Raw genomic sequence first — 21,861 nt, forward strand, 5'->3', positions numbered from 1 at the left:
TTTCCTTCAGCAAACCCCAAAAGGTGTAATATTGGTTTTATACAATCACAGCTTCCCTGCAAAGTATCCTGGGAATTGCAAGTTTGGTGAGAGTACTGAAAATTCTGCTTTCTAACACCTCCCTGCCTCCACTGACTGAACTACATTTCCCAGATTGCTAACCAGGTTATGGCTGCAGTTTAGATATACCCGGAGGAGGGATGCAGTTGGCTGCTTAACTGGACCCAAAGCACTTACCTTCCCAAATTGTTCAAAATACTGTTTCACATCCTCCACGGTGGTGTTCACGGAGAGGCCGCCCACAAATATCTTCTTGGTCCGTGTCACCATCTAGAAGACAGAAGGACAAGAAGGCAATAGGACAGCAAAAAGGGCCACTCCTTCAAAACTACAAAAACTTCATTTCACTTTGCCAGCTAAAGAAAATATGCTGTCTATCACCATCCCGTGATTTATGTGCAAGTTTAAAGGAAGACATTTCCATGAGCCACTATCCCATGCATATTAAGAATCCTGCTTCCTGAGAAAGAACACCAACAAATATTCTTTTTCCCTTAAAAAAAATCAAGAAGCCAAGTTCCAGTCCTTAAGGTTCCGGTGGTTTGCTGCCTTGTGCAATTATAAGTGCTAGATGTGATGAACAACCTTTACAGCAGTTACAGGTGGTGCTTTGGTGACCTCTGCTTAGCTCTTTGCCCCTCCCAATAATTAAATTATGCAGAATAACTTAGCTTTAGTTGAGATTTCTGCATTGCAGGGAGCTATGCAACCTAGAAACTTAATCTGCATAACTTACACAATTTGCAGAATTCAGCTTCGCTTCATCCAGAATTTTCACTGTGACACCCCCTGCATGAAATGTCTGCTTGCAAACTACTTATTCCCCCGCTGCTTTGCTTTCTTTGCCTACCCATTAAATCCTGTTTTCAACAGCTTTTAAACAGGGTGCTTTTGAACAGCTCATTCCATTCACTTCAGCAGGACTTGCATAGGAGAACTGTTGGACTGTAGCGCTGTGTGTGTGTGTTTTCTCCCTTCCACCTGAGACTCACAACAAGGCCCTGCATCTGATACAGGAGTGCTGGTAAGTCACCGCAAGAGAGACAGGCAGACACACACCCCAAGCATGGCTGGCAGAACATTCACTCTGAGACGCTCAGAAAGGGCAAGTGCATTTGTGGAAAGAGACTTCTCTGTACGTCTTCCTGGTCCCTTCAGCCCTGCAGAACTCCCTGATCTCAGAAAGGGCCCGGGATGCTCTTTTCAAATAGGCTCTCTCTTCACACTGCTGCCCTCCCCACCCCACCCCCCCGGGATGGCTGTATCCCCGCTCTGCAAGAAACACATGCTCCTAATTACCCCAAGGAGTGCACAGAGCTAATCCGCAGCAATTCCAAGCCTTAGAGAACAGCCCGCCCAAACAGCAAAGCGCCTTCTGTCACCAAAACTGCTTAATGGAATTAACCCAATTCCAACCATGTGCTCGTGGTGCTGGTTACTTGGGATACCTGAGCACTCACTGCCCTGATCCCTGCTTCGCTGGCTGGCACACATCACGTTCCCTCTCCTTGGGTTCCCCCATCCACCCAACCCTCCTCATTTGCGCATCAAGCCCAAGGACAAAGGGCAGAAAAGGTGCCTTTATTTTACTTCCTACACTTCTGTGGCCACCCAACGGCGTATGTTCTCCGGGCAGCTCACAAGCTTTAAATGCAATATTTTAACATTTTGATTAAAAGCAGTTAAGAGCAGCATGAAAATTGGGTCTTTTGAGATTCACGTAGAAGAGGGGATGTCAGCAGGTAAAGCGTCTGTAGCAAGGGAAAGAGTAGCGAGAACCCAACAAAATAAAACTCAAGCTAACTGCATATTCTTTCCTCGTTTCGCTCCTGCCTCAGTTCTCCCTCCCCTCCCCCAATGTCAAATTTTAGATGATTAGTCCCCTGGAGCAAGGACTTGTCCCTTTGAACTTCCGCAAACCACCATGCAAGCCAATGTATTGCTAAATGAGGCTCGCTCTCTGGAGGGCCACAGGTTCCTGAACTCATTCAGGTCAGCCCAGTATATGAATCACAGGTTGCTGTACGGGGCTGTCTTACAACCCACACCCCTGCTGAAGCCACCGTTTTGCATCCAAATGGTTAAACCAGGGGTCAGCAAGGTTTACCTCGCCTGGGCTGGCTCACTCCAGTGGAGATCCCTCTGTGGGCCGGATCGTGCATGCTCATGCACGTGCACCCATGATTTCCGGCGTCTGCGCATGCACAGACGCGATTTTCAGCGCTGCGGAAGCGAGTCCCTGGACTGCGCTGGTTTAGCGCAGCACGCGGGGACTTGCCAAGCAGGCGGCTTGGTTCAGGGGCGGCTCGGGGGCTGGTTAAACGACCCCCGTGGGCCGCTTGTGGCTCATGGGCCTTAGGTTGCCGACCCCAGGGTTAAACCTTTGGTTTCTAGTAAAAAAGTAAAATATAGACTATTCAAGCTTGCAGCGGGTCACAGTTCAAGCAGTTGCCTCTAAGCTTCTCTTCGGGTCACTTATAAAACTGTTTCCTTCCATCAGGAGCCAAGGACAAAGGTCTTACTTAAGAAGAGGGCAGCCAAGCTTCTAGTGCATGCAAGTGGACATCTTAACCCCAAAAAGAAGCAAGACCAACACAAACTGGAGCCACGGGGAGGTTTAGAAAAATGAAGTGTGGACACTCAAAAGAAAGGCACATTTGACAGAAGGGAACACTGCAAGGTAGCCCCAGGTGAGGAGTCCCTCTTTGAAAGGTGCTTCTTGTGCAGTTTCCATCTCTGTTCCATCATCAGGGAAGACCACTGGTGGTTGAAACAACAGGCATAAACCCAATAACCAGCATGCTCTAAAAACATTGAGGTTTCAGCTGCAAGGAGCTGGAAAAGTCCAGGGCTCATCTGTACATCAACCCAAGAGGAAGAGCTCCAGCACCCAGCATCTGCCTGGTGGCCAAGGAAGCGGTTCCAAAGTTTGATGACCCCAAAGCACCTGTATGATTGGTTGGGGGGAGGTCACTCTCAAAAGTTGTAAACAAGTACCTACCTTGGGCTGTGCTCTGCGGGGAAATGCAACCTTTGGGTCAATCTGAAAGACAAGGAGAGGCAGGTAAAAAAAACTACTACACAAAACTTTCCTTTAAGAAATAACAGCACACACACATGTGGAGACAACAACTCTCAGCACAATAGAAGCTTTCTAGCGTGCTAGAAGACCTTACGGGAGAATAGAACAAAGCAACAAGAAACATGTCAATGTAAAGAGCATTTTTGGGATGCCACACTCCTTGTGCACAAGCTACAGTGAAATTAAGAGGAGCTAGCCAAAACCAGGATTTTGCAAGGTTCCCATTCATATTATTGGGGCTAGCAGCTGAGCAATTCCTGGAGATGGTACCCATTTTCCTGTTCAGTTTTTACATTTGATTTCATTTTTTCACTTTTAATTTGCATACAGTGGCACCTCTGGATGCGAACAGGATCCATTCTGGAGCCCCGTTTGCATCCTGAAGTGAACGCAACCCACGCCTGCGTGTGCGCTGGTCGTGATTCGCCGCTTCCGCGCATGACCTCATTTTGAGCGTCTGCGCATGTGCGAGCGGCGAAACCCAGAAGTAAGGCGCTCCGTTACTTCCGGGTCGCCACGGAGCGCAACCCCAAAATACTCATCCTGAAGCTACTTCAACCCGAAGCATGACTATACTGCCTTTCTATATTGCTATACACAAGCTGGTTGACAGCAACAAAAATATACAACAAAGAACACACAGCTTATAATAATCTGATTAAATACAAAGTCATAATAAAGCATAACTTTAAAATGGAACGACTTATATCAAATAAAGTAATATTCAATAATCTATTAGCATGTAACAGCACAGAGTAAAATTAACTCTGGAAACATCAGCAAATGATCATTAAACAGAAATTCACTCTTAACAATTATGAAAAATAATTGATCAATAGAATAACTGCAAGGCATAATTCATAAAATACCACAATACATACAAAACCATGTAAAAGAAACAAATTGAGAAACAAAGAAACACAACCTGAAAAAAGAGACAATGCATGTACTTTCGTAAACTAAGAAAATCTTTAATAAAAATTATTTTTAAAAAAGAAACAAAGACACACAACTTATAAAACTCCACACCCCCAGCTGCGTATAGAGAAGGCGTGAGGAAGAAAAACATTGCTGTCAATCACTTCATCCTTGTTTTATTCTTTAAAATTTGACTTGGTGAAAATTTATAAATACCAGTTGCTGGAAACCAGAGTTGCTTTCTGGGTTCACTTTGGGGCACCTGGGTGGTCACTGTGAGAAGAGGAACTAGATGAGACATTGGCCTGATCCACTAGGCTCAACTTATGGTCCCATAATCCGCACAACAAGCATGTCCAGACCTGTAATACAGCTGGAAGGCATCAGGCTAGGGAAGACTGCTCAAGTACAAGGATGGGAAATGTTTGGCTCTCCACGCACTGTGGAACTCCTCCTCCCATTAACCCTGACCAGCACAATTAGTGGTCAGGGATGCTGGGAGCAATAGTCCAGAAACAGCTGGTGGGCCACAGTTTCGCCATCCCTGTTCCACAAGAGGAAGGCTATCTTGACTGCTTGAGCAAAGGCACATCTACGCTAGAAATCCAAATCTGTTTTGAAACAGTTTAGCCTCTATGACTCCACATAAGTAAAGCCTGCTGGATCAGGCCAACAGCCTGTTCTCACAATGGCCTGCTCTCACAATGGCCAACCAGATGCTCCAAAGGGAAACCTGCAAGCAGGATTCAAGGACAAGAATATTTTCTCCTCCTGTGGTTTCCAGCTACTGGCATTCAGAAGCATTCTTGCCTCTGACCGTGGAGGCAGAGCATAGCCATCTTGGCTAGTAGACATCGATGACCCTCTCTTCCATGAATTGCTCTAATCCTCTTTTAAAGACATCCAAGTTGGTGGCCATTGCTAGCTCCTGTGGAAGCGAGTTCCATAGTTTCACTATGTGCTACATGAAGAAGCTCTTTCTTTTATCTGCCCTGTATCTTCCAACATGTAGCTTCCTCCGCCACCCAAAGATCCCAGGGGAATCTATTTATTAAGTATATTTTTAGCACTCTGTTCATCACATAATCTCAGGGGGGAGTAACAACATCATCAATTCTGGAGAATTAAGAGCAGGCAAGAAAGAAAGACCACAGAGCTAAAATTTCAATGATAAAAATACACATACAGCCTCCTGCCGGTTCCAAAATTGCAGCTAACATCCCACAGATAACCTAGGCAAGCAGATAGGTCTTTCAACTAAATTGGGTTTTCCCAGACCCCTGAGTTCATTGACTCCTTGATGAGCTTACAAAGTTACCATCAACTCCAGCCCAGATTCTTTGGGATGTAAACAAAATAAAACAAGAAATATCAATGTTTACATCAATATTTACAAATCATAGATCACTATCATACTAGGAATCATAAAAAGTAAAAAATAAATAAATAGGGAAGTAAAGCAAGCAAAAATAATAACAATATCACTCTGACAGTGCCCACATCCCTTATTTCAGAAGCTCTTAATTCCTAATTTAAAATTTCCAAACGATACCTCATAGGCCCTTGTTGACCCTTAGGTCTTTATTCACCCCCTGCACAATCCCTTAGACCCAGGGGGTCGATATTGACTATTACAGGATAGCCGAACTAAACTGAAGATTCTGAAAGGTTTGGGAGGCATTAATGCTTCTGAATACCAGTGGCAGGAAAAGAACAGGAGGCAAGAGGGTTCTTGTGCCTGGGTCCTTCTTGCAGGCATCTGGTTGGTCATTATGGGAACAGGATGCTAGACTAGAAGGGGGATTGGCCCAATCCAGCAGGATCTTCTGATGTTCTTATTCTTGCTTACAGCACCATAGTCCTTCATTGGAGAATGACACAGCGCATAGTTCAGCTATGGAATTCATTCCCACAAGAGAGGAAGTGATGGAAACTGATTTGGATGCTTTAAAAAGAGGATTAGACAACACAGGTCTTGTTCAGGGACAACCTGCTCACCTCACTCCTTGGGCATCTCTTCTGATGATCCATTCCATTTAGCTGCATACCTTAGGGATCTGCATGTTGTTGAATGTTGCAGAGCCTTTATTCTGGTCAGATTTAATGTTCTTCTACCCCAAATACTTTGGGGCAGGTATACGGGGCATCCCTCTTTCCTTAAGAATAGGGCCTCTGTAAGAACCAGGAGGCATTGAACATGTCCTGTTCTGTAACTTTGCTAGTTTACAACCTGCCTCGCTGCCCATCAATCTCTCTACCTGAACTGGCAAAACTGGTCTCAGAGGGGGTGTTGCGGACTCCCAGACTGCTGGTTTGGGGGTGTACATCAACATCCATGCCAAGGGGACTGGCTCTGGGGTGGTTCAGGACTTCATGGCTGCCATGACAACCATGGGGCTGTGCCAACCTATCAGCAGCCCAACACACGTGGCAGGCCACACTCTGGACCTTGTTTTCTCAACTGGGCAGGAAGAGGGTGATCTGAAAGTAGGGGATATTGACACCAGTCACTTGTCATGGTCTGATCACTTCCTGCTGAGATTTAGGCTTTCAGTATAGGGTCAGGGACTTTATTAGGATCATCCATCCTTTGAGGTTGATGGATCCAATGGATTTCCAGATGGCTCTAGGGGATTTCTGGCAGATGTGATTGGTGCTGCTCTCGAAGCCCTGGCCAATCTCTGGAAGATCCAAGTGGCTTGGGCCAATGACCCTCTCCCACTTCATGGAGCCTGTTTGGTTCCCTAGTATATTCCAGAGCTTAGGGCGAGGAAACAAAGCTGGGAGATGACTTCAATGCAAATGGAGGAAAACTCCAGTCAAAGGTAAGCCAACACTGGTGAAAGCTCATCAAGCCAGAAAAGAAGGCATACGTTGCTGTCTCCTTTGAATTCTCATTGTGCTGTCCAGCAGAGCTTTTGCAGGTAGTGTGGGGCTCAAAGAAGGTGGCAGAACCAATGGTAGCTCACTGTGACTTTGTTTGCAAAGCATTTTGAAGATAAATTCGTTTGCATCCTCCAAGGATCATGACTCCACTGTTACAGCAAATGAATCTTGAGGAGTCTAGAGCACTGTCTAGTCCTGTTATGCTAGATGAGTTTCAGTTAGTAGGGCTCAAGGATGTGGACATGGTGCTTGTAATCAGTCAGGGCAACCACTTGCACTCTGGACCCTTGCCCCACTTGACTGATAAAAACTAGAAGAGAAGACAACCCTAACTCAGACTGTTGTTCCAGAAGGATGGGAGCTTGCCTACTCTTGATGGGGTTAAACTCCCTCTGAAGGAGTAGGGGACACAGCTTAGGGGTACTTTTGAATCGGGTGTCCACACTAAGTTCAGCATCACTTTCTTCCAATCGCGGAACTGTTTCTAAGTCAGCTCATCATGATAAGAACTGCTGTTTAAGAATTGGTGCCCAAGTTTGCTTATTTTTTCCTCTCTTCCCTCTGTGTCCCTTTCCCTTCGGGTGTTGTGCCTTGTAGATTGTAAGCCGGCGGGCAAGAACTGTCTTGTTTTTAATTGATTGTATGTGAGCCACTCTGGGAGCCTTTTTGGCTAAAGAGCAGGATAAAAATGGTTTAAACAAACAAACAAACAGAGGCTGGTGCTTGCAAACAACAGGTTCAGCTCAGTGCGAAGCTGGAACCATCCTGTGGGTTCCTTCACTCCCTTCGGACCACCAGTTCGGCAAACTCCAAAGGATTAAAGGGAAGGAGGACTGCCTGGCTGTAGACGTCCTGCTTCCCACTCCCCCTCATTTATTTTCCTGTCTCCTTTTCTTTCACTTATGGTGCAGAATTCAGGCCCTTCAGACCCATTCCAAATTGCTGCAAAGTCTTGCCATGCTTCCCCTCCCAAATTTTGTTCTGATTTGCATCAGGGGGCACAGATAGGAGCTGGATTTTCTAAGTTCACTCTCACTGGTAGTTTACGGTAGTCAAAGTGGTGCCCTCCAGGTGTTGCTGGACTGCAATTCCTATCATCCTTAGCCACTGCCCATGCTTGCTGCTGGGGCTGCTGGGAGTCCAAAACATCTGGACGGCATCAAACATCTGGTGAAGGCTGCCATGCATCCTTGTCTGTGAGGAAGTGCTACAGAAATCAATGGTGCTTATGCTGCAATAGTGTTTTAACTGATTTACAGAGTAATCCTATATCAGGAAGGAGAAGCTGTGCATCAGAAATACTACCTTCCCTAGCATTGTGGGGTTTCCTGGAAAAAATTTGAATAAAAAACTTGCCAGAATCAGAAACTGTTGCATTTTGGCTTATTCACTGGGCTTATGTTTAATACAAACCATCAAACTCAGAAAGTATGCCGCATTAATTTATCCACCATATAAAATCATTGTATTCTTTAAAAAAAGCTTTTCAAAAGAACCATAAGTATTTGAACAGGGCTATTTGATTAGGGGAGGGGGGGAAAACACTTGATACGCCACACTAGCAGATGCTGGATGAAGGGCTATAAGATCTGGTGGATGCTACACTGATGGAATACCAGGCCTGCTGCCACCATGACAGATGCACCAGTGGGACTGCCCAGGTATGCCAGCAGGACATTCCACAGGTGCAGACATTCTACCAAAGATCCACCTGTGGGGTGCCTAAAATAGTGTGGAGTCATGGATACGATGGGACATCAAATTTATGCTGTAGCTGACGCTACACCAGATGTTTTGGACTAGAACTCTCATCAGACCCAGCTAGCATGTAGTCCAAAACATCTGGAGAGCACCAGGTTGATGAAGGCTGCTATACCAAACCCTCATCACCATCATCATAGGGTATCTTTACAAGAAACCAGGACATGGCACAAGTAGAGGCTTACCGAGTCTGCCTTGCACCCTTGGCAAGGAGCTGTATCAGTCCTGGGCCCCCCACCTCCATCACTTGTGACTAGATTCCTCTACCAAGGCACCCAGAGGAGGCTGTGTGCCTTCCCAGCCACCCAGAACAGCCGAGGAGCAGCCCAGGGAGCACACGGGCAGGCTCCTAGGCACTCTTGAGCCAGAGTGGTGAGGCGTAATTTTTTCACAAACCCCTGCGCCTGAGCCATTGGCAGGTCCAACCTAACCAACCCCTAGATACACCCCTGAACGTAAGACATGTATTTCCCCCTGGCTTCAGGAGAGGGGATAAGAATAGCCACCCCCACAATGATGTAAGGACCCTGACCCAGGGATGACCCTGCGCACACCTCCGAATGCACAATAGGCTATGGTGCAATTCAAGACCCAATTGCAATACAGCATTCATAGCACCAATATATAAAAAGCCCACACAGAGTGATGTCCTGTATGCTCTTGCTCTCTCCCTCATGCCACACACAGAGAACACAAGGAGGAACTCTGGTGATGGACACCAGAGGAAAGAGAACACTTAGCACCAAGCCACCTGGCTCCAGACCAGGAATTGAGCACGTTGCAAATGCTTCTCTCCCTACAACGCTTGCTGGGTGACTCCAGGCGTAAGACACTCATCAGCAACTCCAGTCTTAAAGCTGGGGATGCCAGAACAGAGCACCCAGCCCCACTGTTTAGTAAGGGAAGGGGGCAGCCACACTGCAAAGCCTGGCAGCACTCCCACTTTGTACCACAGTCTCCATGATCACACCCCCAAAAAAGCACCTTTGCCATATGAGTGTGTTGTGACTTGCTCCAAGACTCTTCCTCCCTGCCATGACAGGCAGACAGTGTCTACCTTACCCACAGGGCAGGTATCCCACATATGCAAGTGAACTCTCAATCGGCAAAGACCACACAGTTTGCTGCAACCATTGATACTCCCGATTGGACTTTTGCGCGTGCACTTTTCGCAGAACTGTAGTACTGGAAGGGATTGCAAGGGTCATTCTAGTCCAACCCCCTGCAAAGCAGGAGTCGCAGCTAAAGAATCCCTGACAGATGGCCATCCAGCCTGTTTAAAAACCTGCAACAAAGGAGAGTCCACTACCTTCCAAGGGTATCCTTTGCACTGTGAAACAGCTCTGGCCATCAGAAAGTTCTTCCTAATGTTTAATTGGAATCTTTGTCATTTGAATCTATTAGTTCGGGTCCTACCCGATGGAGCAGCAGAAAACAAACTTGCTCCATTTTCCACGTGACAGCCCTTGAGATATTTTAAGATGGCTATTATATCACCCCATTGCCTTCTCCAGGCTAAACATACCCGGTTCCCTCAACCATTCCTCATAAGGCTTGGTTTCCAAACCCTTGATCGTCTTTGTCACCCTCCTCTGCACGTGTTCCAGCTTTCAGTATCTTAAACTGTGGTACCCAAGACTCCACGTGGGGTCTGACCAAGGCAGAATTGTTTTGCCCAGGAAAATCACAGCCTCGAACCAGGGAATAGAAGAGGCAGCCACAACAGTGGCTATCACTCGTATCTGTTCACACACCTGCCCATCTTATTGCAATCTTGTTCGGCGTTTCCGTGTGCTGCTCTGGTTCGCCAGAAGTGGCTTAGTCATGCTGGCCACATGACCTAGAAGCTGTACGCCGACTCCCTTGGCCAGTAAAGCGAGATGAGCGCCGCAACCCCAGAGTCATCCACAACTGGACCTAACAGTCAGAGGCCCCTTTACCTTTTTTTTAAGGCACCTTTTACACCAATTCCTAATGTTGCTGTGGCCATAAATTTCAACAGGTCTGAGTATGACTAACTCTGGATACCACTCAGACTTGGCATGTAAAGGCAGGGATGTGTAAACATCTTCAGCCAGAGGGCCGCATTCCCCAGCTGGCAACCTTCCAAGGGCCACATGCCAACAAAGGCACAGCAACAGATGCGAAGCTGAAAGTACCTGCTACCAACAGTGCCCAACTAGTCAGAGTTAAAAGATCTGCAGTGGCTTCTCACCCATATTCCAGGTTCTTGTACTAGTGTACAAACCCCCTGAGCAGCTTTGGATACACCTTAAGGCAGAGGTTTTCAACCAGTGTGCCGTGGCACCTTGGAGTGCCTTGAATGATGGTCAGGGGAGCCACGGGCAACACTGGCCTCTGTTCCTCTTTCCTTCCCTCCCTCCTCTGATGTTCCTCTTGTGTCTCTGCCTCCCAAAGACTTGTGTGGCTGTTTGTGCAACAGCCCTGGCTACAAGCTCCCCAGGCAAATGGTGCCTCTGGGGCTGGTCAGGTGGTGCTTGTTGCCAGGAGCTGAGGCAGCCTCAGAGTAAGCAAGCAAGCAAGCAAGTGGGTGAGGGATCCCAACCAGCTAATCCTCTAGCCCTTGCTGCTGGGAAGGACAGACAAGTCCCAGGCCCCTGTGGGGAAGCTTGAGGAGGCACCTCTTTTTGGGGTGAGTGGGGTGGGGCAGCTCAGAGACCACGGGCAGCAGCAGCGGCTGCCCAGAGGACTCCCAAGGAGAAGGGAGACGAGAAGAGAGGAGGAAGAGGGAACACTCCACAAGCGAGGGTGTTTGAAAAAGGGCGAGAGGCTGCCAGCTCTGCAGGCAAGGGGCGACATAACTGAGCTCCTGAGCCCCACATGGATGCTACAGAAAGAATGAAGTTGGTAAAGGGAGCCGTGGACTCAAAAGTTTGAAAACCTCTGCCTTAAGGATACACCTTAAGGACTGCCTCACCCTTATTGTGTCACAAGCTGAGAACACCTGCAGGAGCACTGTTTGTGGTTCCCCCATGATCCAGAAGCATGCCTCATGCCATCAAGGAGTCGTGCCTGCAGCATAGAGGGCCCAACTCCACGGCACTCAATCCCATCAGAAACCAGGCAGCCACCAGCCCTGCTAAGTTTCAGGCACCAGTCTGAAATAGTTTTATTTCAGTAGGTCTTTGGGGAAGCACCATGGCTCAGTGGTCAAGCACCTGCTTTGCATGCAGAAGGTCCCAGGTTCAATCCCCAACTGCATCACTAGGTACAACCTGGAAAGATCCCCGCCTGAAACCAGGGAGAATCACTGCCGGTCAACATTGACAATTATGAGTAAGAGGACCAGTGGTCTGACTTGGAATGAAGCAGCTTTATTCTAGAACCTTTATTTTCAGGGGCAAAACCATAAGTTAGCGGTAGAGCATCTGCTTTGCCAGCAGAAGGTCTCAGATGAGATCTCCAGGTGAGGCTGGAAACAGTCCCATCTGAAACACTGGAGAGCCTCTGCTAGTCAGTGTCATATTGAGCTACATGGACCAGCTGCAATAGGCAGCTTCCTATGTTTCTTTCCACTATGAATATTGCTCTAACGTCCTACTTCGTATTTTAAATTTTGTAGGTTTTGTACGCAAATAGCTGCCTCTGGATGCTCACAGGTAGGGAAGCAGCCTTGCCCTGCTTCTTCATCCCTATCATCAGGTCCATCAGAGCTGCAGTGCTCTTGTTGACAGGGGATTGGTCCATTTAGCTACTGTGGCCAGGAGCCGTTAAATTACGCCTATCCTCCATGGATTTGCCTAATCCTTTGTTTAAAACCAGCATCCAGGCATACCGCCAAAAACACATAGCTTGGCAAGGAGACCCCATCAGTCAATTGTGTGCGGAGGAGAAGAAGTAGGTTGCTCTGCGCCCCTTTCCTCAATAAGTTTTTACAAGTGGCCAGCTACTGTGAGAGGAGAAACGGAGTCGCCTTCCACTCAGTTTAGACACCTTTACCCCACCCCAAAATTATCATTTCCCTGCCCCTAAATTAAAGAACTCCACACTTGCTGCCCTCGAAGTGTTTTGCATTACAGTTCCCATCAACCCCAGCCTACAAGCCATATGCTGCTGAGGGTGATGGAAGTTGTAGCCCAAAACACCTGGAGGGTGCCAGGTTGGCAAAAGGCTGCTGCATCACCTCTCCTTGTACAGAAGATGCTCCAATGCTCTTCAATCATTTCTGTGTTTCACCAGGGCCACCTCTGCTCCCGATCATCCCTGAACGCTTATAATCACACAAGCACATCCTTGTTCAGAGAGGGTTGGCAGGGAGGGAGAATAGGTAGGAGACAAGTTTCTAAAACACATAACAAACAAAAACACACTCAATCCCTTTGCATTGTGGCATTAGCGAAAGCCCACAGTGAGTTTCCAAGGCCTCGCGGGACAGCAGGAGGCTGATGGAAGATACCAAGCACAAACAATTGTCCCCTGTCTTGTTCAGTTCCCAGCCAGAGACATTCAGCTCCTGCCAAGAAGATACTCCCCTATTTCAACAAAAGTTAACCCAGACCTTCCTTTTCCCAGCACAATTCACTAGGCAGAAAAGAGAGCCTGCTTGCTGTAAGCTGGGTGAGGCCGGCTGCTATTCAAATTATGCAGCTAGGCCGTCTGGCTAGCAAGTGTTGGAGGAAAACTGAGGCTGGAAGGGTTTTCTTTTCCTTTTTTTAAAAAAAGGGGCTAGAGAAGGTGTAACTAGAAGTGAGCAAGTTATTTAAGAAGTGGGAACAATACAGGGTGCGTTTGGAGTCAGAACCCATAAAAACAGAAGCAAAGAATATAAAGAACCCCAAGAGAGAAAAGAGGAAGGTTGTGTTTGATGCTCCCGAGAAGCAAACAGCATTTTTTTTGTAAAAACTGTACAGGAAACGGCTGTCAGGTTAGACAGCCTGCTTCAGCCTGGCAAAGCGTTACTCAACTCTTTCGCGCCTGATCATTTATCATATTATCTTACAGAGCTCATGTATCACCTGCATTGGTTACCTTATTTGATCCTGGGTTCAACTTAAAAGCACCAATATTCAGCTACAATATTCATCCCCACTAGGGCGTGAAGTTCACTACGTGTGACCTTGCAGAGGGGTAGTCACTGCCTCTCAGCCTAGCCTACCCCATAGGGTCGTTGTGGGGATTAAATGAGGAGCGGGGGGACGATGTATACTAGCCTGTGCTCCATGGAGAAAAAAGTGGGGCATAAACACAATAAAATAAAAAAGTAAATTCAAACGCCCTTGGGCCTATCCAGACATCCTTTTCACTGGACGCTCCTGAGGACACCTGCTCATGAGTTATTAGGTTATTTACCACACTTGCATCCTACCTTTTTCTCCAAGGAGCTCAAGGTGGTGTACATAGTTATCCTCACAACAACCCTGTGAAGTGGGCACAGGCTGGGAGTGGGTGACTGGCCCCCAAGGTCACACCCTGTGAGCTTCACGGCTGCGTGGGAATTTGAACCCTGGTCTCTTCCAATTCCTAGTCCAACACTCTTAACCACACAACGGCATGGGAAAATTTATACACAATCCCACATTTGACACTGTTTGTGTCTGCAAAAGCTTCTGTTTTGTTTCCAGTTGGTGCATCTCCTGTTAAAGGCCCATAGAAGATGTAGTCCCAAGAAACATCTGGGAGGCTAAAGGTTTTACACACAGCTGCAAGATCACCTTACACACACACACCCATATGCCTAGTCAACTGGCTTTAATCTGCGGAACTGGTACTGTTAACAGGTGCACATAATATTCTGTTTTTAAACTATCAAGCAGTATATAATTTTTATGAAACAAGTATGTTTCATAAACACAGGGATTCTAATTAGCTGACACTGCTAACAACTGTTCACAAAACTTGCCCTCCATGAATCTGTCTGGCTCAAGGACTGCCGGCACAGTTCCCTCCTGTCATGAGTCCACTGCAAAAGATGCCTTGGAGAGGGCAGCCGGATGCGGAAGACGAATGGGGAGAGACTGGGGAGCTGGAGCTGGATGACTCACTGTGAGGCTCCTAGCAAACTTGTGGAGGATAGATAGGGACCTCAGTCGGTGACTGACCCTGAGGAGGAGCCCAGTGGGCTGAGAGAGGGAGTTTGGGCCCAAGCCGGCCCGAACCTTCTTCCTCCAAGACGCTAGATATCCCAAGCCCAAAACGACCTGCAATGAAGCCATCCCTGGTGCTGCCTCTTGTCATTGAACAGCCCCTCCTGCCTGGAGAAGCAACTTAAAGATCAATGCAAAGCCAGTCCTGATGTCACTCCCATCTCCAAGGATATGCTGGAGTCAGCACCAGTGAGAAGATGCCTTGCAAAGCCGACCTGCTCATAGGAGTGCCCATCTGTTTGCCCAGACCCGGGACTTGGGATGTTTGCTGTGCATACAGTATTAGAAACTCAGATATACAGTGGCACCTCGGGTTAAGTACTTAATCCGTTCTGGAGGTCCGTTCTTAACCTGAAACTGTTCTTAACCTGAAGCACCACTTTAGCTAATGGGGCCTCCCGCTACTGCAACGCCGCCACTGCGTGATTTCTGTTCTCATCCTGAAGCAAAGTTCTTAACCCAAGGTACTATTTCTGGGTTAGTCGAGTCTGTAACCTGAACCTACGTAACCCGAAGTACCACTGTATAAGCTAGGCATCAAATGGCTCCTTAAACCAGGTTACAGTCGCCAAAACAGAATGCCTAGCTGCAATTTTGGGGCCAGATGGCTCAAAAGTCGTACTTTTCAATATGACTTTTTAGTTCCTGAAATTCATTCTGATTGTGCAGATAAAATGTAACGGATAGAATTCTACAGCATATTTTGCTGTCATATGAAAACAGGCAAGATCCAAGGATCCCCAGGCATGCACCACCAGATGGTGGAGACATCGGGTGACATCCTGATGCCTGGGCATCTCCACTTGGTTGCAAGTGGCCAAGAGCCAGGTGCAAAATGTGCCTGGAGTCTGGTGAATTTCAAACACTGCTGTCAGATAGCCTCTGATGTACCTGGTGTACCTGTTGAACCTGACTTTTCGCATTAAAGCCTTTGGCAGAAACAGTGCTGAGAGTTCCCAGTCTTCATCCCGCGGTGAGAGCCAACACTTCCAGACATTGTTGGACTACAGTTACTCCCGCAAGCCCCAGTCAGGATGGCCAAAGGTCAGGAATAATGGGAGGTTTAGAGCCAGCAACATCTGGAGGGGAACCATATTGGCTACTACTGGCTCAGCTCTTTCTCAGGGTCACCTGATCCGATTGCAGCAAAGTCTAGAAATTTAAGTTGGGCATTTAGTTGCAAACAGATTATGAAAAGTGAAGGCCAGATTTAAAACATAAAGGTTATATCAGGTTAAGCACCAAGTTGGTAGCCACAGGCAACAAGGAATTGCATGCAGGTGAGTGAATGATGTCCTGTGCAGATGTGTGGGCAGGCCAGCATAGAAACCAATGAGGTTCAGGACGGGGGGAGTGGAGCCCCTCCTCCACAAGCCCAGCACAGAAATTCAGCTCTCTGTCTGGTTACTGTTTTTTTGCAGGCTAGTAACTTTCATAACTTATTTGCAAGGCTGGCCAAACTTCCCTCCCTCTCCTTCTTTTCTCCAAAAAATACCTCCATGCAAACCAGGGCCAAGGGAGAAGTTATTCACCTCCCAGCTAAGAGCAACCCTAATCATCATCATAATTGTTGTTAATATGTATGCAGCAGCGTTCCAGCATGCCTGGAGTTCTTTTGGACACATTATCTCAGGCGGCCTTACAACCAACCCCATAAACCTCCTATGACAGGCCAGCCAGTGCATTGCTTTAGCTGGGAACTGAAAGCAGAGGCTGGCTGCCCACAGTTCCTGAAATAAGTGCATTGAAGCAGCTCAACCCAGCCAGGTGGACACTCAGCAGAGACCCACAGGGCAGGAGGAAGGCACTTCTGCCCTCTCCCCTTGCATCTGACGGGGCACCCAAAACTGTGCATAAGAAGGGGAGATGTGAGCCAGGAAGCCACTGGTGCGAGTCATGCCTCCACCACTAGGTGGCATCAGAGAGGAATGACATCACACCCAAGCGTCCTTCAGCCTGGTGCAGTGGTTAAGAGTGCCGGTCTAGGACCTGGGAGACCAGGGTTCAAATCCACATGCCATGTGAAGCTCACTGGGTGACCTTGGGCCAATCACAGCCTTTCAGCCTAACCTACCTCACAGGGTTGTTGTGGGGACTCAAATGACATGGGGGAGAATAGTTTATGCCACCTTGACCTCCTTGGAGAAAAAGATGGGATACAAATGTAATAATAAAAATAAAGCTACTAATATTTTGGGGGTGGGGTTCCTGCTTGCAGGAAAGGACTGGAGGGCAGGATGAGGTCCTTAACTCTTCGTCCTCTGACCAATCCTCCCTGCAAAACACCCCACAGTACGCATTTTTGGTCTGGCTTTTCCCTCGGGGTGGGGGATAAGACTCTCCAACCTGACAAGGCTATTGTAAGGGCAACTGAGTGAAGCACTCTCAATACCCCCAGAACCCTATATGTTTGCACGGTTTTTAAAAAGGCACTTTATTGAACCAATACCCTTTGCTCTCACTTCTAATCATGAGGACTAGTGACCTTACAGGCGGGAGCCAAGGGCACAATCCGCTTCCTCGCAATCCTACTACTGCTCCAAACACTGTGTAATTACCGTTAAAGCCTGTGTAACCACATTTAACTTGCTGGAATCATCCTCTGAGGTTATCTATTGCCAAAGCGATACCGTAGCCAAGAGGAGCCACAGAAGACACGTCGGCAAGACCTGCGGTGCCAGCTATGCTGCAAATTGCTTCACCCTGAATCCAAAATGCCCCACTTTCCTCCTGCCCCCTCAGCAATGGTTATCTTCCAGCCTAGCAAAGGTACCTATTAAGACTTAGCATTCGCGTAAACAGACCTCAGCGTGTTTCTACGTTGCTTACAAATAAAGGCCATTGAGGAAACACTGCACTTAAGTTTCTTCCACCTCAAAATCACTCCAGGCTCCTAGGGAGCAGGGGGAAATGCAGAGGCCATCAGCCATCAGGGCTGGTTCACACAGGCTCATTCATCACTTCACAGCCACACTGAAAACTGAATGGGCTTGCTGAATGGTGAAACCGCATTTGGAATACTGTGTACAGTTGCGGCTCCCTCAACTCCAAAATGAGATTATAGAGTTGGACAAAGTTCAGAAAGGGACAACAAAAAACGATCAAGGGGATAGAGTGACACACACACACAAACACACACCATTGAGGAAAGGTTGCAGGGTTTGGGACTTTTTAGTTTAGAGAAAGAGAGAGAAAGAGGTGACATGATTTAAGTTTATAATAAGATGCATGGCACAAAGAAAAGGTTTTTCTCCCTCTCTCATAACCTTAGAACTTACGGACGACCAATGAAGCTGGATGTTGGAAGACTCAGGATAAGGGAAAAAAAACAAAGGACTTCCTCATGCATAGTGGAACTATGGAACTCCCTCCCACAGGAGGCAGTGGTGGCCACCAACCTAGATGGCTTTATAAGAGGATTGGACAAATGGATAAAGCTATCAACGGCTACTAGCCATGATGGCGCTAATCTGCCTTCACAGTCAGAGGCAGCAATGCTTCCAAATACCCGTTGCTGGAAACCAATGGAGGAGAGACGGCTCTTGTGCTTGAATCCTGCTTGCAGGTTTCCGTTAGGCACCTGGTTGGCCACTGGGAGAACAGGATGCTGGACCAGATGGGCCACTGGCCTGATCCAGCAGCCTCTTCTTACGTTCTTATGAGCCGGAACAGATTCATCACCAGAGAGGAACGCCTACTTCGCCTACTTGAGTTCAATTCTGCCTTTCAACAAGATCCCATTTGTACATGGGAAGCTGCCAGCCAGTCAACTGGAGAGTAATCAAGTCACATGGGAACCATATGTGGACCTCAGGAGACACCTCCCAGACTAGGGTCTCCAAAGTGGTCAGTGGGACTGTGCAGTGGATGATTAAAGACCCGGGGGTCAAAAGGGGGTCAGCAAGGGTCTAGTGGTGAAAAAAGTTCACAGAGCATAGTGCAAAAAAATTAATCAGTAACTATGAGCCTCAGAAATCAACGGCATGTGCATGTACAGAGTGCACTCCCTTGCCAACGAGAAACCTCTGTGATTAATAAGATGATTACACAATACAACACTACTGTCAGACCATGCTGCTAAAAAAAAACCTGTATTGCTATTTATTGACGTTATTTCACTTCCATTTCTAATAATATGGGTTGGGGGATAAGCAGTGTTCGAAACTAGCCAAGCGCTAGGTGCGTTTTGCGACTAGCACAGGTCCCAACTGTGATAACATGGCAATCTCTGGGTGCCAGGTTGGTAACTGACATCTCCAGCTGGTTGACCCCTCCAGCTTTCATAGGTAATCAGAATAGCTTATTTATTGCCTTTATATCCCACCTTTTTCTCCAAGGACTACAAGGTTCACCCCCCCTCAATTAAACAATGGTCCTGTGAGGTAGGTTAAGATGTTATGACTGGACCAAGATCACGCTGTGAGCTTCATGACTACACCACACTAGCTCCCTAGAGTACTTCTGCTATGGGGCAGCTATATAAATTAAGTAGGTAAATAAATATGGGGAAAGCCAAATGTCACTTAGAGAAGGATCTTAAATATTTTCCTTGAAGCATGAGTTTGTTTTATTTGATGTTTTAATGTGTCGTAAACGGCTGTAAAAAAATTTACTTTAAAATACAAAGCGTTACAGAAATGAAATAAATAATAATAATAATAAATGCCACTGCAAAAAAGGTGACTAGACATTCCACTGTGGCTACCACAACCTAGGTTTAAGATGCCATTTGCCAATTAGCTTCTATATCTGAGTTTCTCACACTGGGGCAAGGACAGCTTAATAAGCTCATGAAAGCGGTCAATGAACTCAGACGTTTAGGTCTGGACCAGGGTTTCCCAAAGAGGGTTCAGAACTTGGTAGAAAAACCCAGGCTTTGCATCCTGGAGGTCTCAGCTTTAATCCCAGGGCACTTCCAGTTTAAAATGGATCAGATGGGGGTAAATGGAAATAGCTTTGGCTGAGTCCCTAGAAAGCCACTATCTAGTCGCAGAAGACCAGCCTTTGCCAACCTGATGCCCTTGGGATGTTTTAGGAATACAGGAAGTGGCCTTATACCAAGTCAGACCATTTGGGGTCCATGTACCTCAGTTCTGTCTACACTGGCTGGCAGGGGCTCTCCGGGGCTTCAGGCAGGGTTCTCTCCCAGCTCTACCTGGAGGTGTTGAGGGTTGAATCTGGGACCTTCTGTGTGCAAAACAAATGCTCCGCTGCTGAGATACATCCCTACTCCAATGTTTCCTAAATTCCAGGATTAGGATGGGTTAGATAACACAATACAGTGGTACCTCGGGTTAAGAACTTAATTCGTTCTGGAGGTCTGTTCTTAACCTGAAACTGTTCTTAACCTGAAGCACCACTTTAGCTAATGGGGCCTCCTGCAGCCGCCGCACTGCCAGAGCATGATTTCTGTTCTCATCCTGAAGCAAAGTTCTTAACCCGAGGTACTATTTCTGGGTTAGTGGAGTCTGTAACCTGAAGCGTCTGTAACCTGAAGCATCTGTAACCTGAGGTACCACTGTATACACTTAACAAATAAATAGTATTGGAAACTTGCACCAGCCTAAGACTGTGCACATGTTTTGAACAATGTTTCCAAACAGACTTTTTTTACTTAAAAAAGGAGGAGTTTGATTGCTCTTATGTTCGTCTAATATCTGAAAAAGTGTTTGTTTGTTTTTTTAAAAAAAAGAGGAAGGAAGGAGCAGAGCTGTACTTGCAATAAAACAAGGCAAGGTGGCAGTTTCAGGGCACCATTAAAGTATGGGAGAGCCCATGTGGTGTAGCAGTTAAGAGTATTGGACTAGGACATGGGAGACAAGGGTTTAAATCCCCACTCAGCTATGAAGCTCGCTGGGTGACCTTGGGGCAATCACATTCTCTCAGCCCATCCTACCTCACAGGGTTGCTGTGGGAATTAAATGAGGGGAAAGAGCCATGTACAACACCTTAGCTCTTTGGAGAAAAAGGTGGGATATAAATGAAATAACTAAATAAATAAATACTGTGAAGTTATTCTGCACATGCCTCGTTAGGAAAGATTTTATGGGGGCGGGAGTCTGTGCTCTCCTGCAACTCCCATTCATTCCAATGGGGTGTGAGAAGGAGAATGTCCCAGAAGATGTTAAATGTGTGTGTGTGTGTGTGTGTGTGTGTGTGTGTGTGTGTATAATGCCATTTAGATTTTCCATCTCAGGACCTGAAACACTGGCTGACCCAGGTGGGGTGGAAGGGCAGAGAAAGAGGATAGATAGCTCAGAAGGGTTTGAGCTCCAAACAAAAGAGGGTATTTTTTAAAAAAGAGGGCTATCCTCTACTGAAATTGCTCCCCACAATTCCCGCCCTCCTCCCCTTCAACCCAGCAAAGCAGACGCATCAGGAGATTTCAATAGCCGGCCAACAACCCCCCACCACCCCACCAATCCGTACAGCATGAGACCCCTTCTGTTCTCTCCCTCGGCTCACTTAACCCCTCCCCCCAACCGCTCCACCTCGAAGGGGAGGCCCCACAGCAAGGTTGTAAGAGACAAGAGGGAGAGAGAGAGACAGAGCACACTGTTCGGAGGAGGCAGAGAAAAGAATAGGGATCAGCGACCACGGCTTTCATCTCACTTTGTATCCCCAGGAAACTGTTCCCAAGGATTAGGCCAGCCGCCATGGATATTCATTCATCACTCACTCCTTTCTTTCAGGGGTGGGGTGACCTTGCTGCTCCCACAGAGATCCAGGATGGGCTTAGCTGATTAGGCACGTAGCAAAGTTCAGAGGCAGGCTTTTCCTTAACTGAGTGCCCTCCAGCTGTTTTGGACTACAAATCCCATCAGCCCCAGCCAGTCAGCTGGGGCTGATGGGAGTTGTAGTTCCAAACAGCTGGAGGGCACCCAGTTGGAGACTGGTTTAGAGAGAGAGGAGATGGCCTGCCCCCCCCCGGAAAAACCCTACTCTGCATACATACCCCAATAGGACTAGCTTTATTACAACCCAATCCTACAACAACCTCAGTGATTTAGGTGAGGATTACTTCCAAGTAGTAGACCATCATATCCTCTT

General features: G+C 47.3%; 1 protein-coding gene across 5 annotated transcripts in view; it reads right to left on the reverse strand.

Moving 5' to 3' along the window:
• The window catches only part of MSI1 (musashi RNA binding protein 1), a 56,315-nt gene that overhangs the window by 28,950 nt on the left and 5,504 nt on the right, over positions 1-21,861 (reverse strand). For all 5 annotated transcript variants that reach the window (XM_080986429.1, XM_080986431.1, XM_080986432.1 and 2 more), the window contains exons 5-6: positions 3,062-3,103; positions 238-330 (exon numbers count right to left, since the gene is read on the reverse strand). In XM_080986429.1, coding sequence (XP_080842555.1) covers positions 238-330; positions 3,062-3,103 — 135 coding nt within the window. The remainder of the gene's footprint in view (positions 1-237; positions 331-3,061; positions 3,104-21,861) is intronic.

This window comes from Podarcis pityusensis (assembly GCF_964106645.2).
Source record: "Podarcis pityusensis genome assembly, chromosome: 16".
Taxonomy (NCBI): domain Eukaryota; kingdom Metazoa; phylum Chordata; class Lepidosauria; order Squamata; family Lacertidae; genus Podarcis; species Podarcis pityusensis.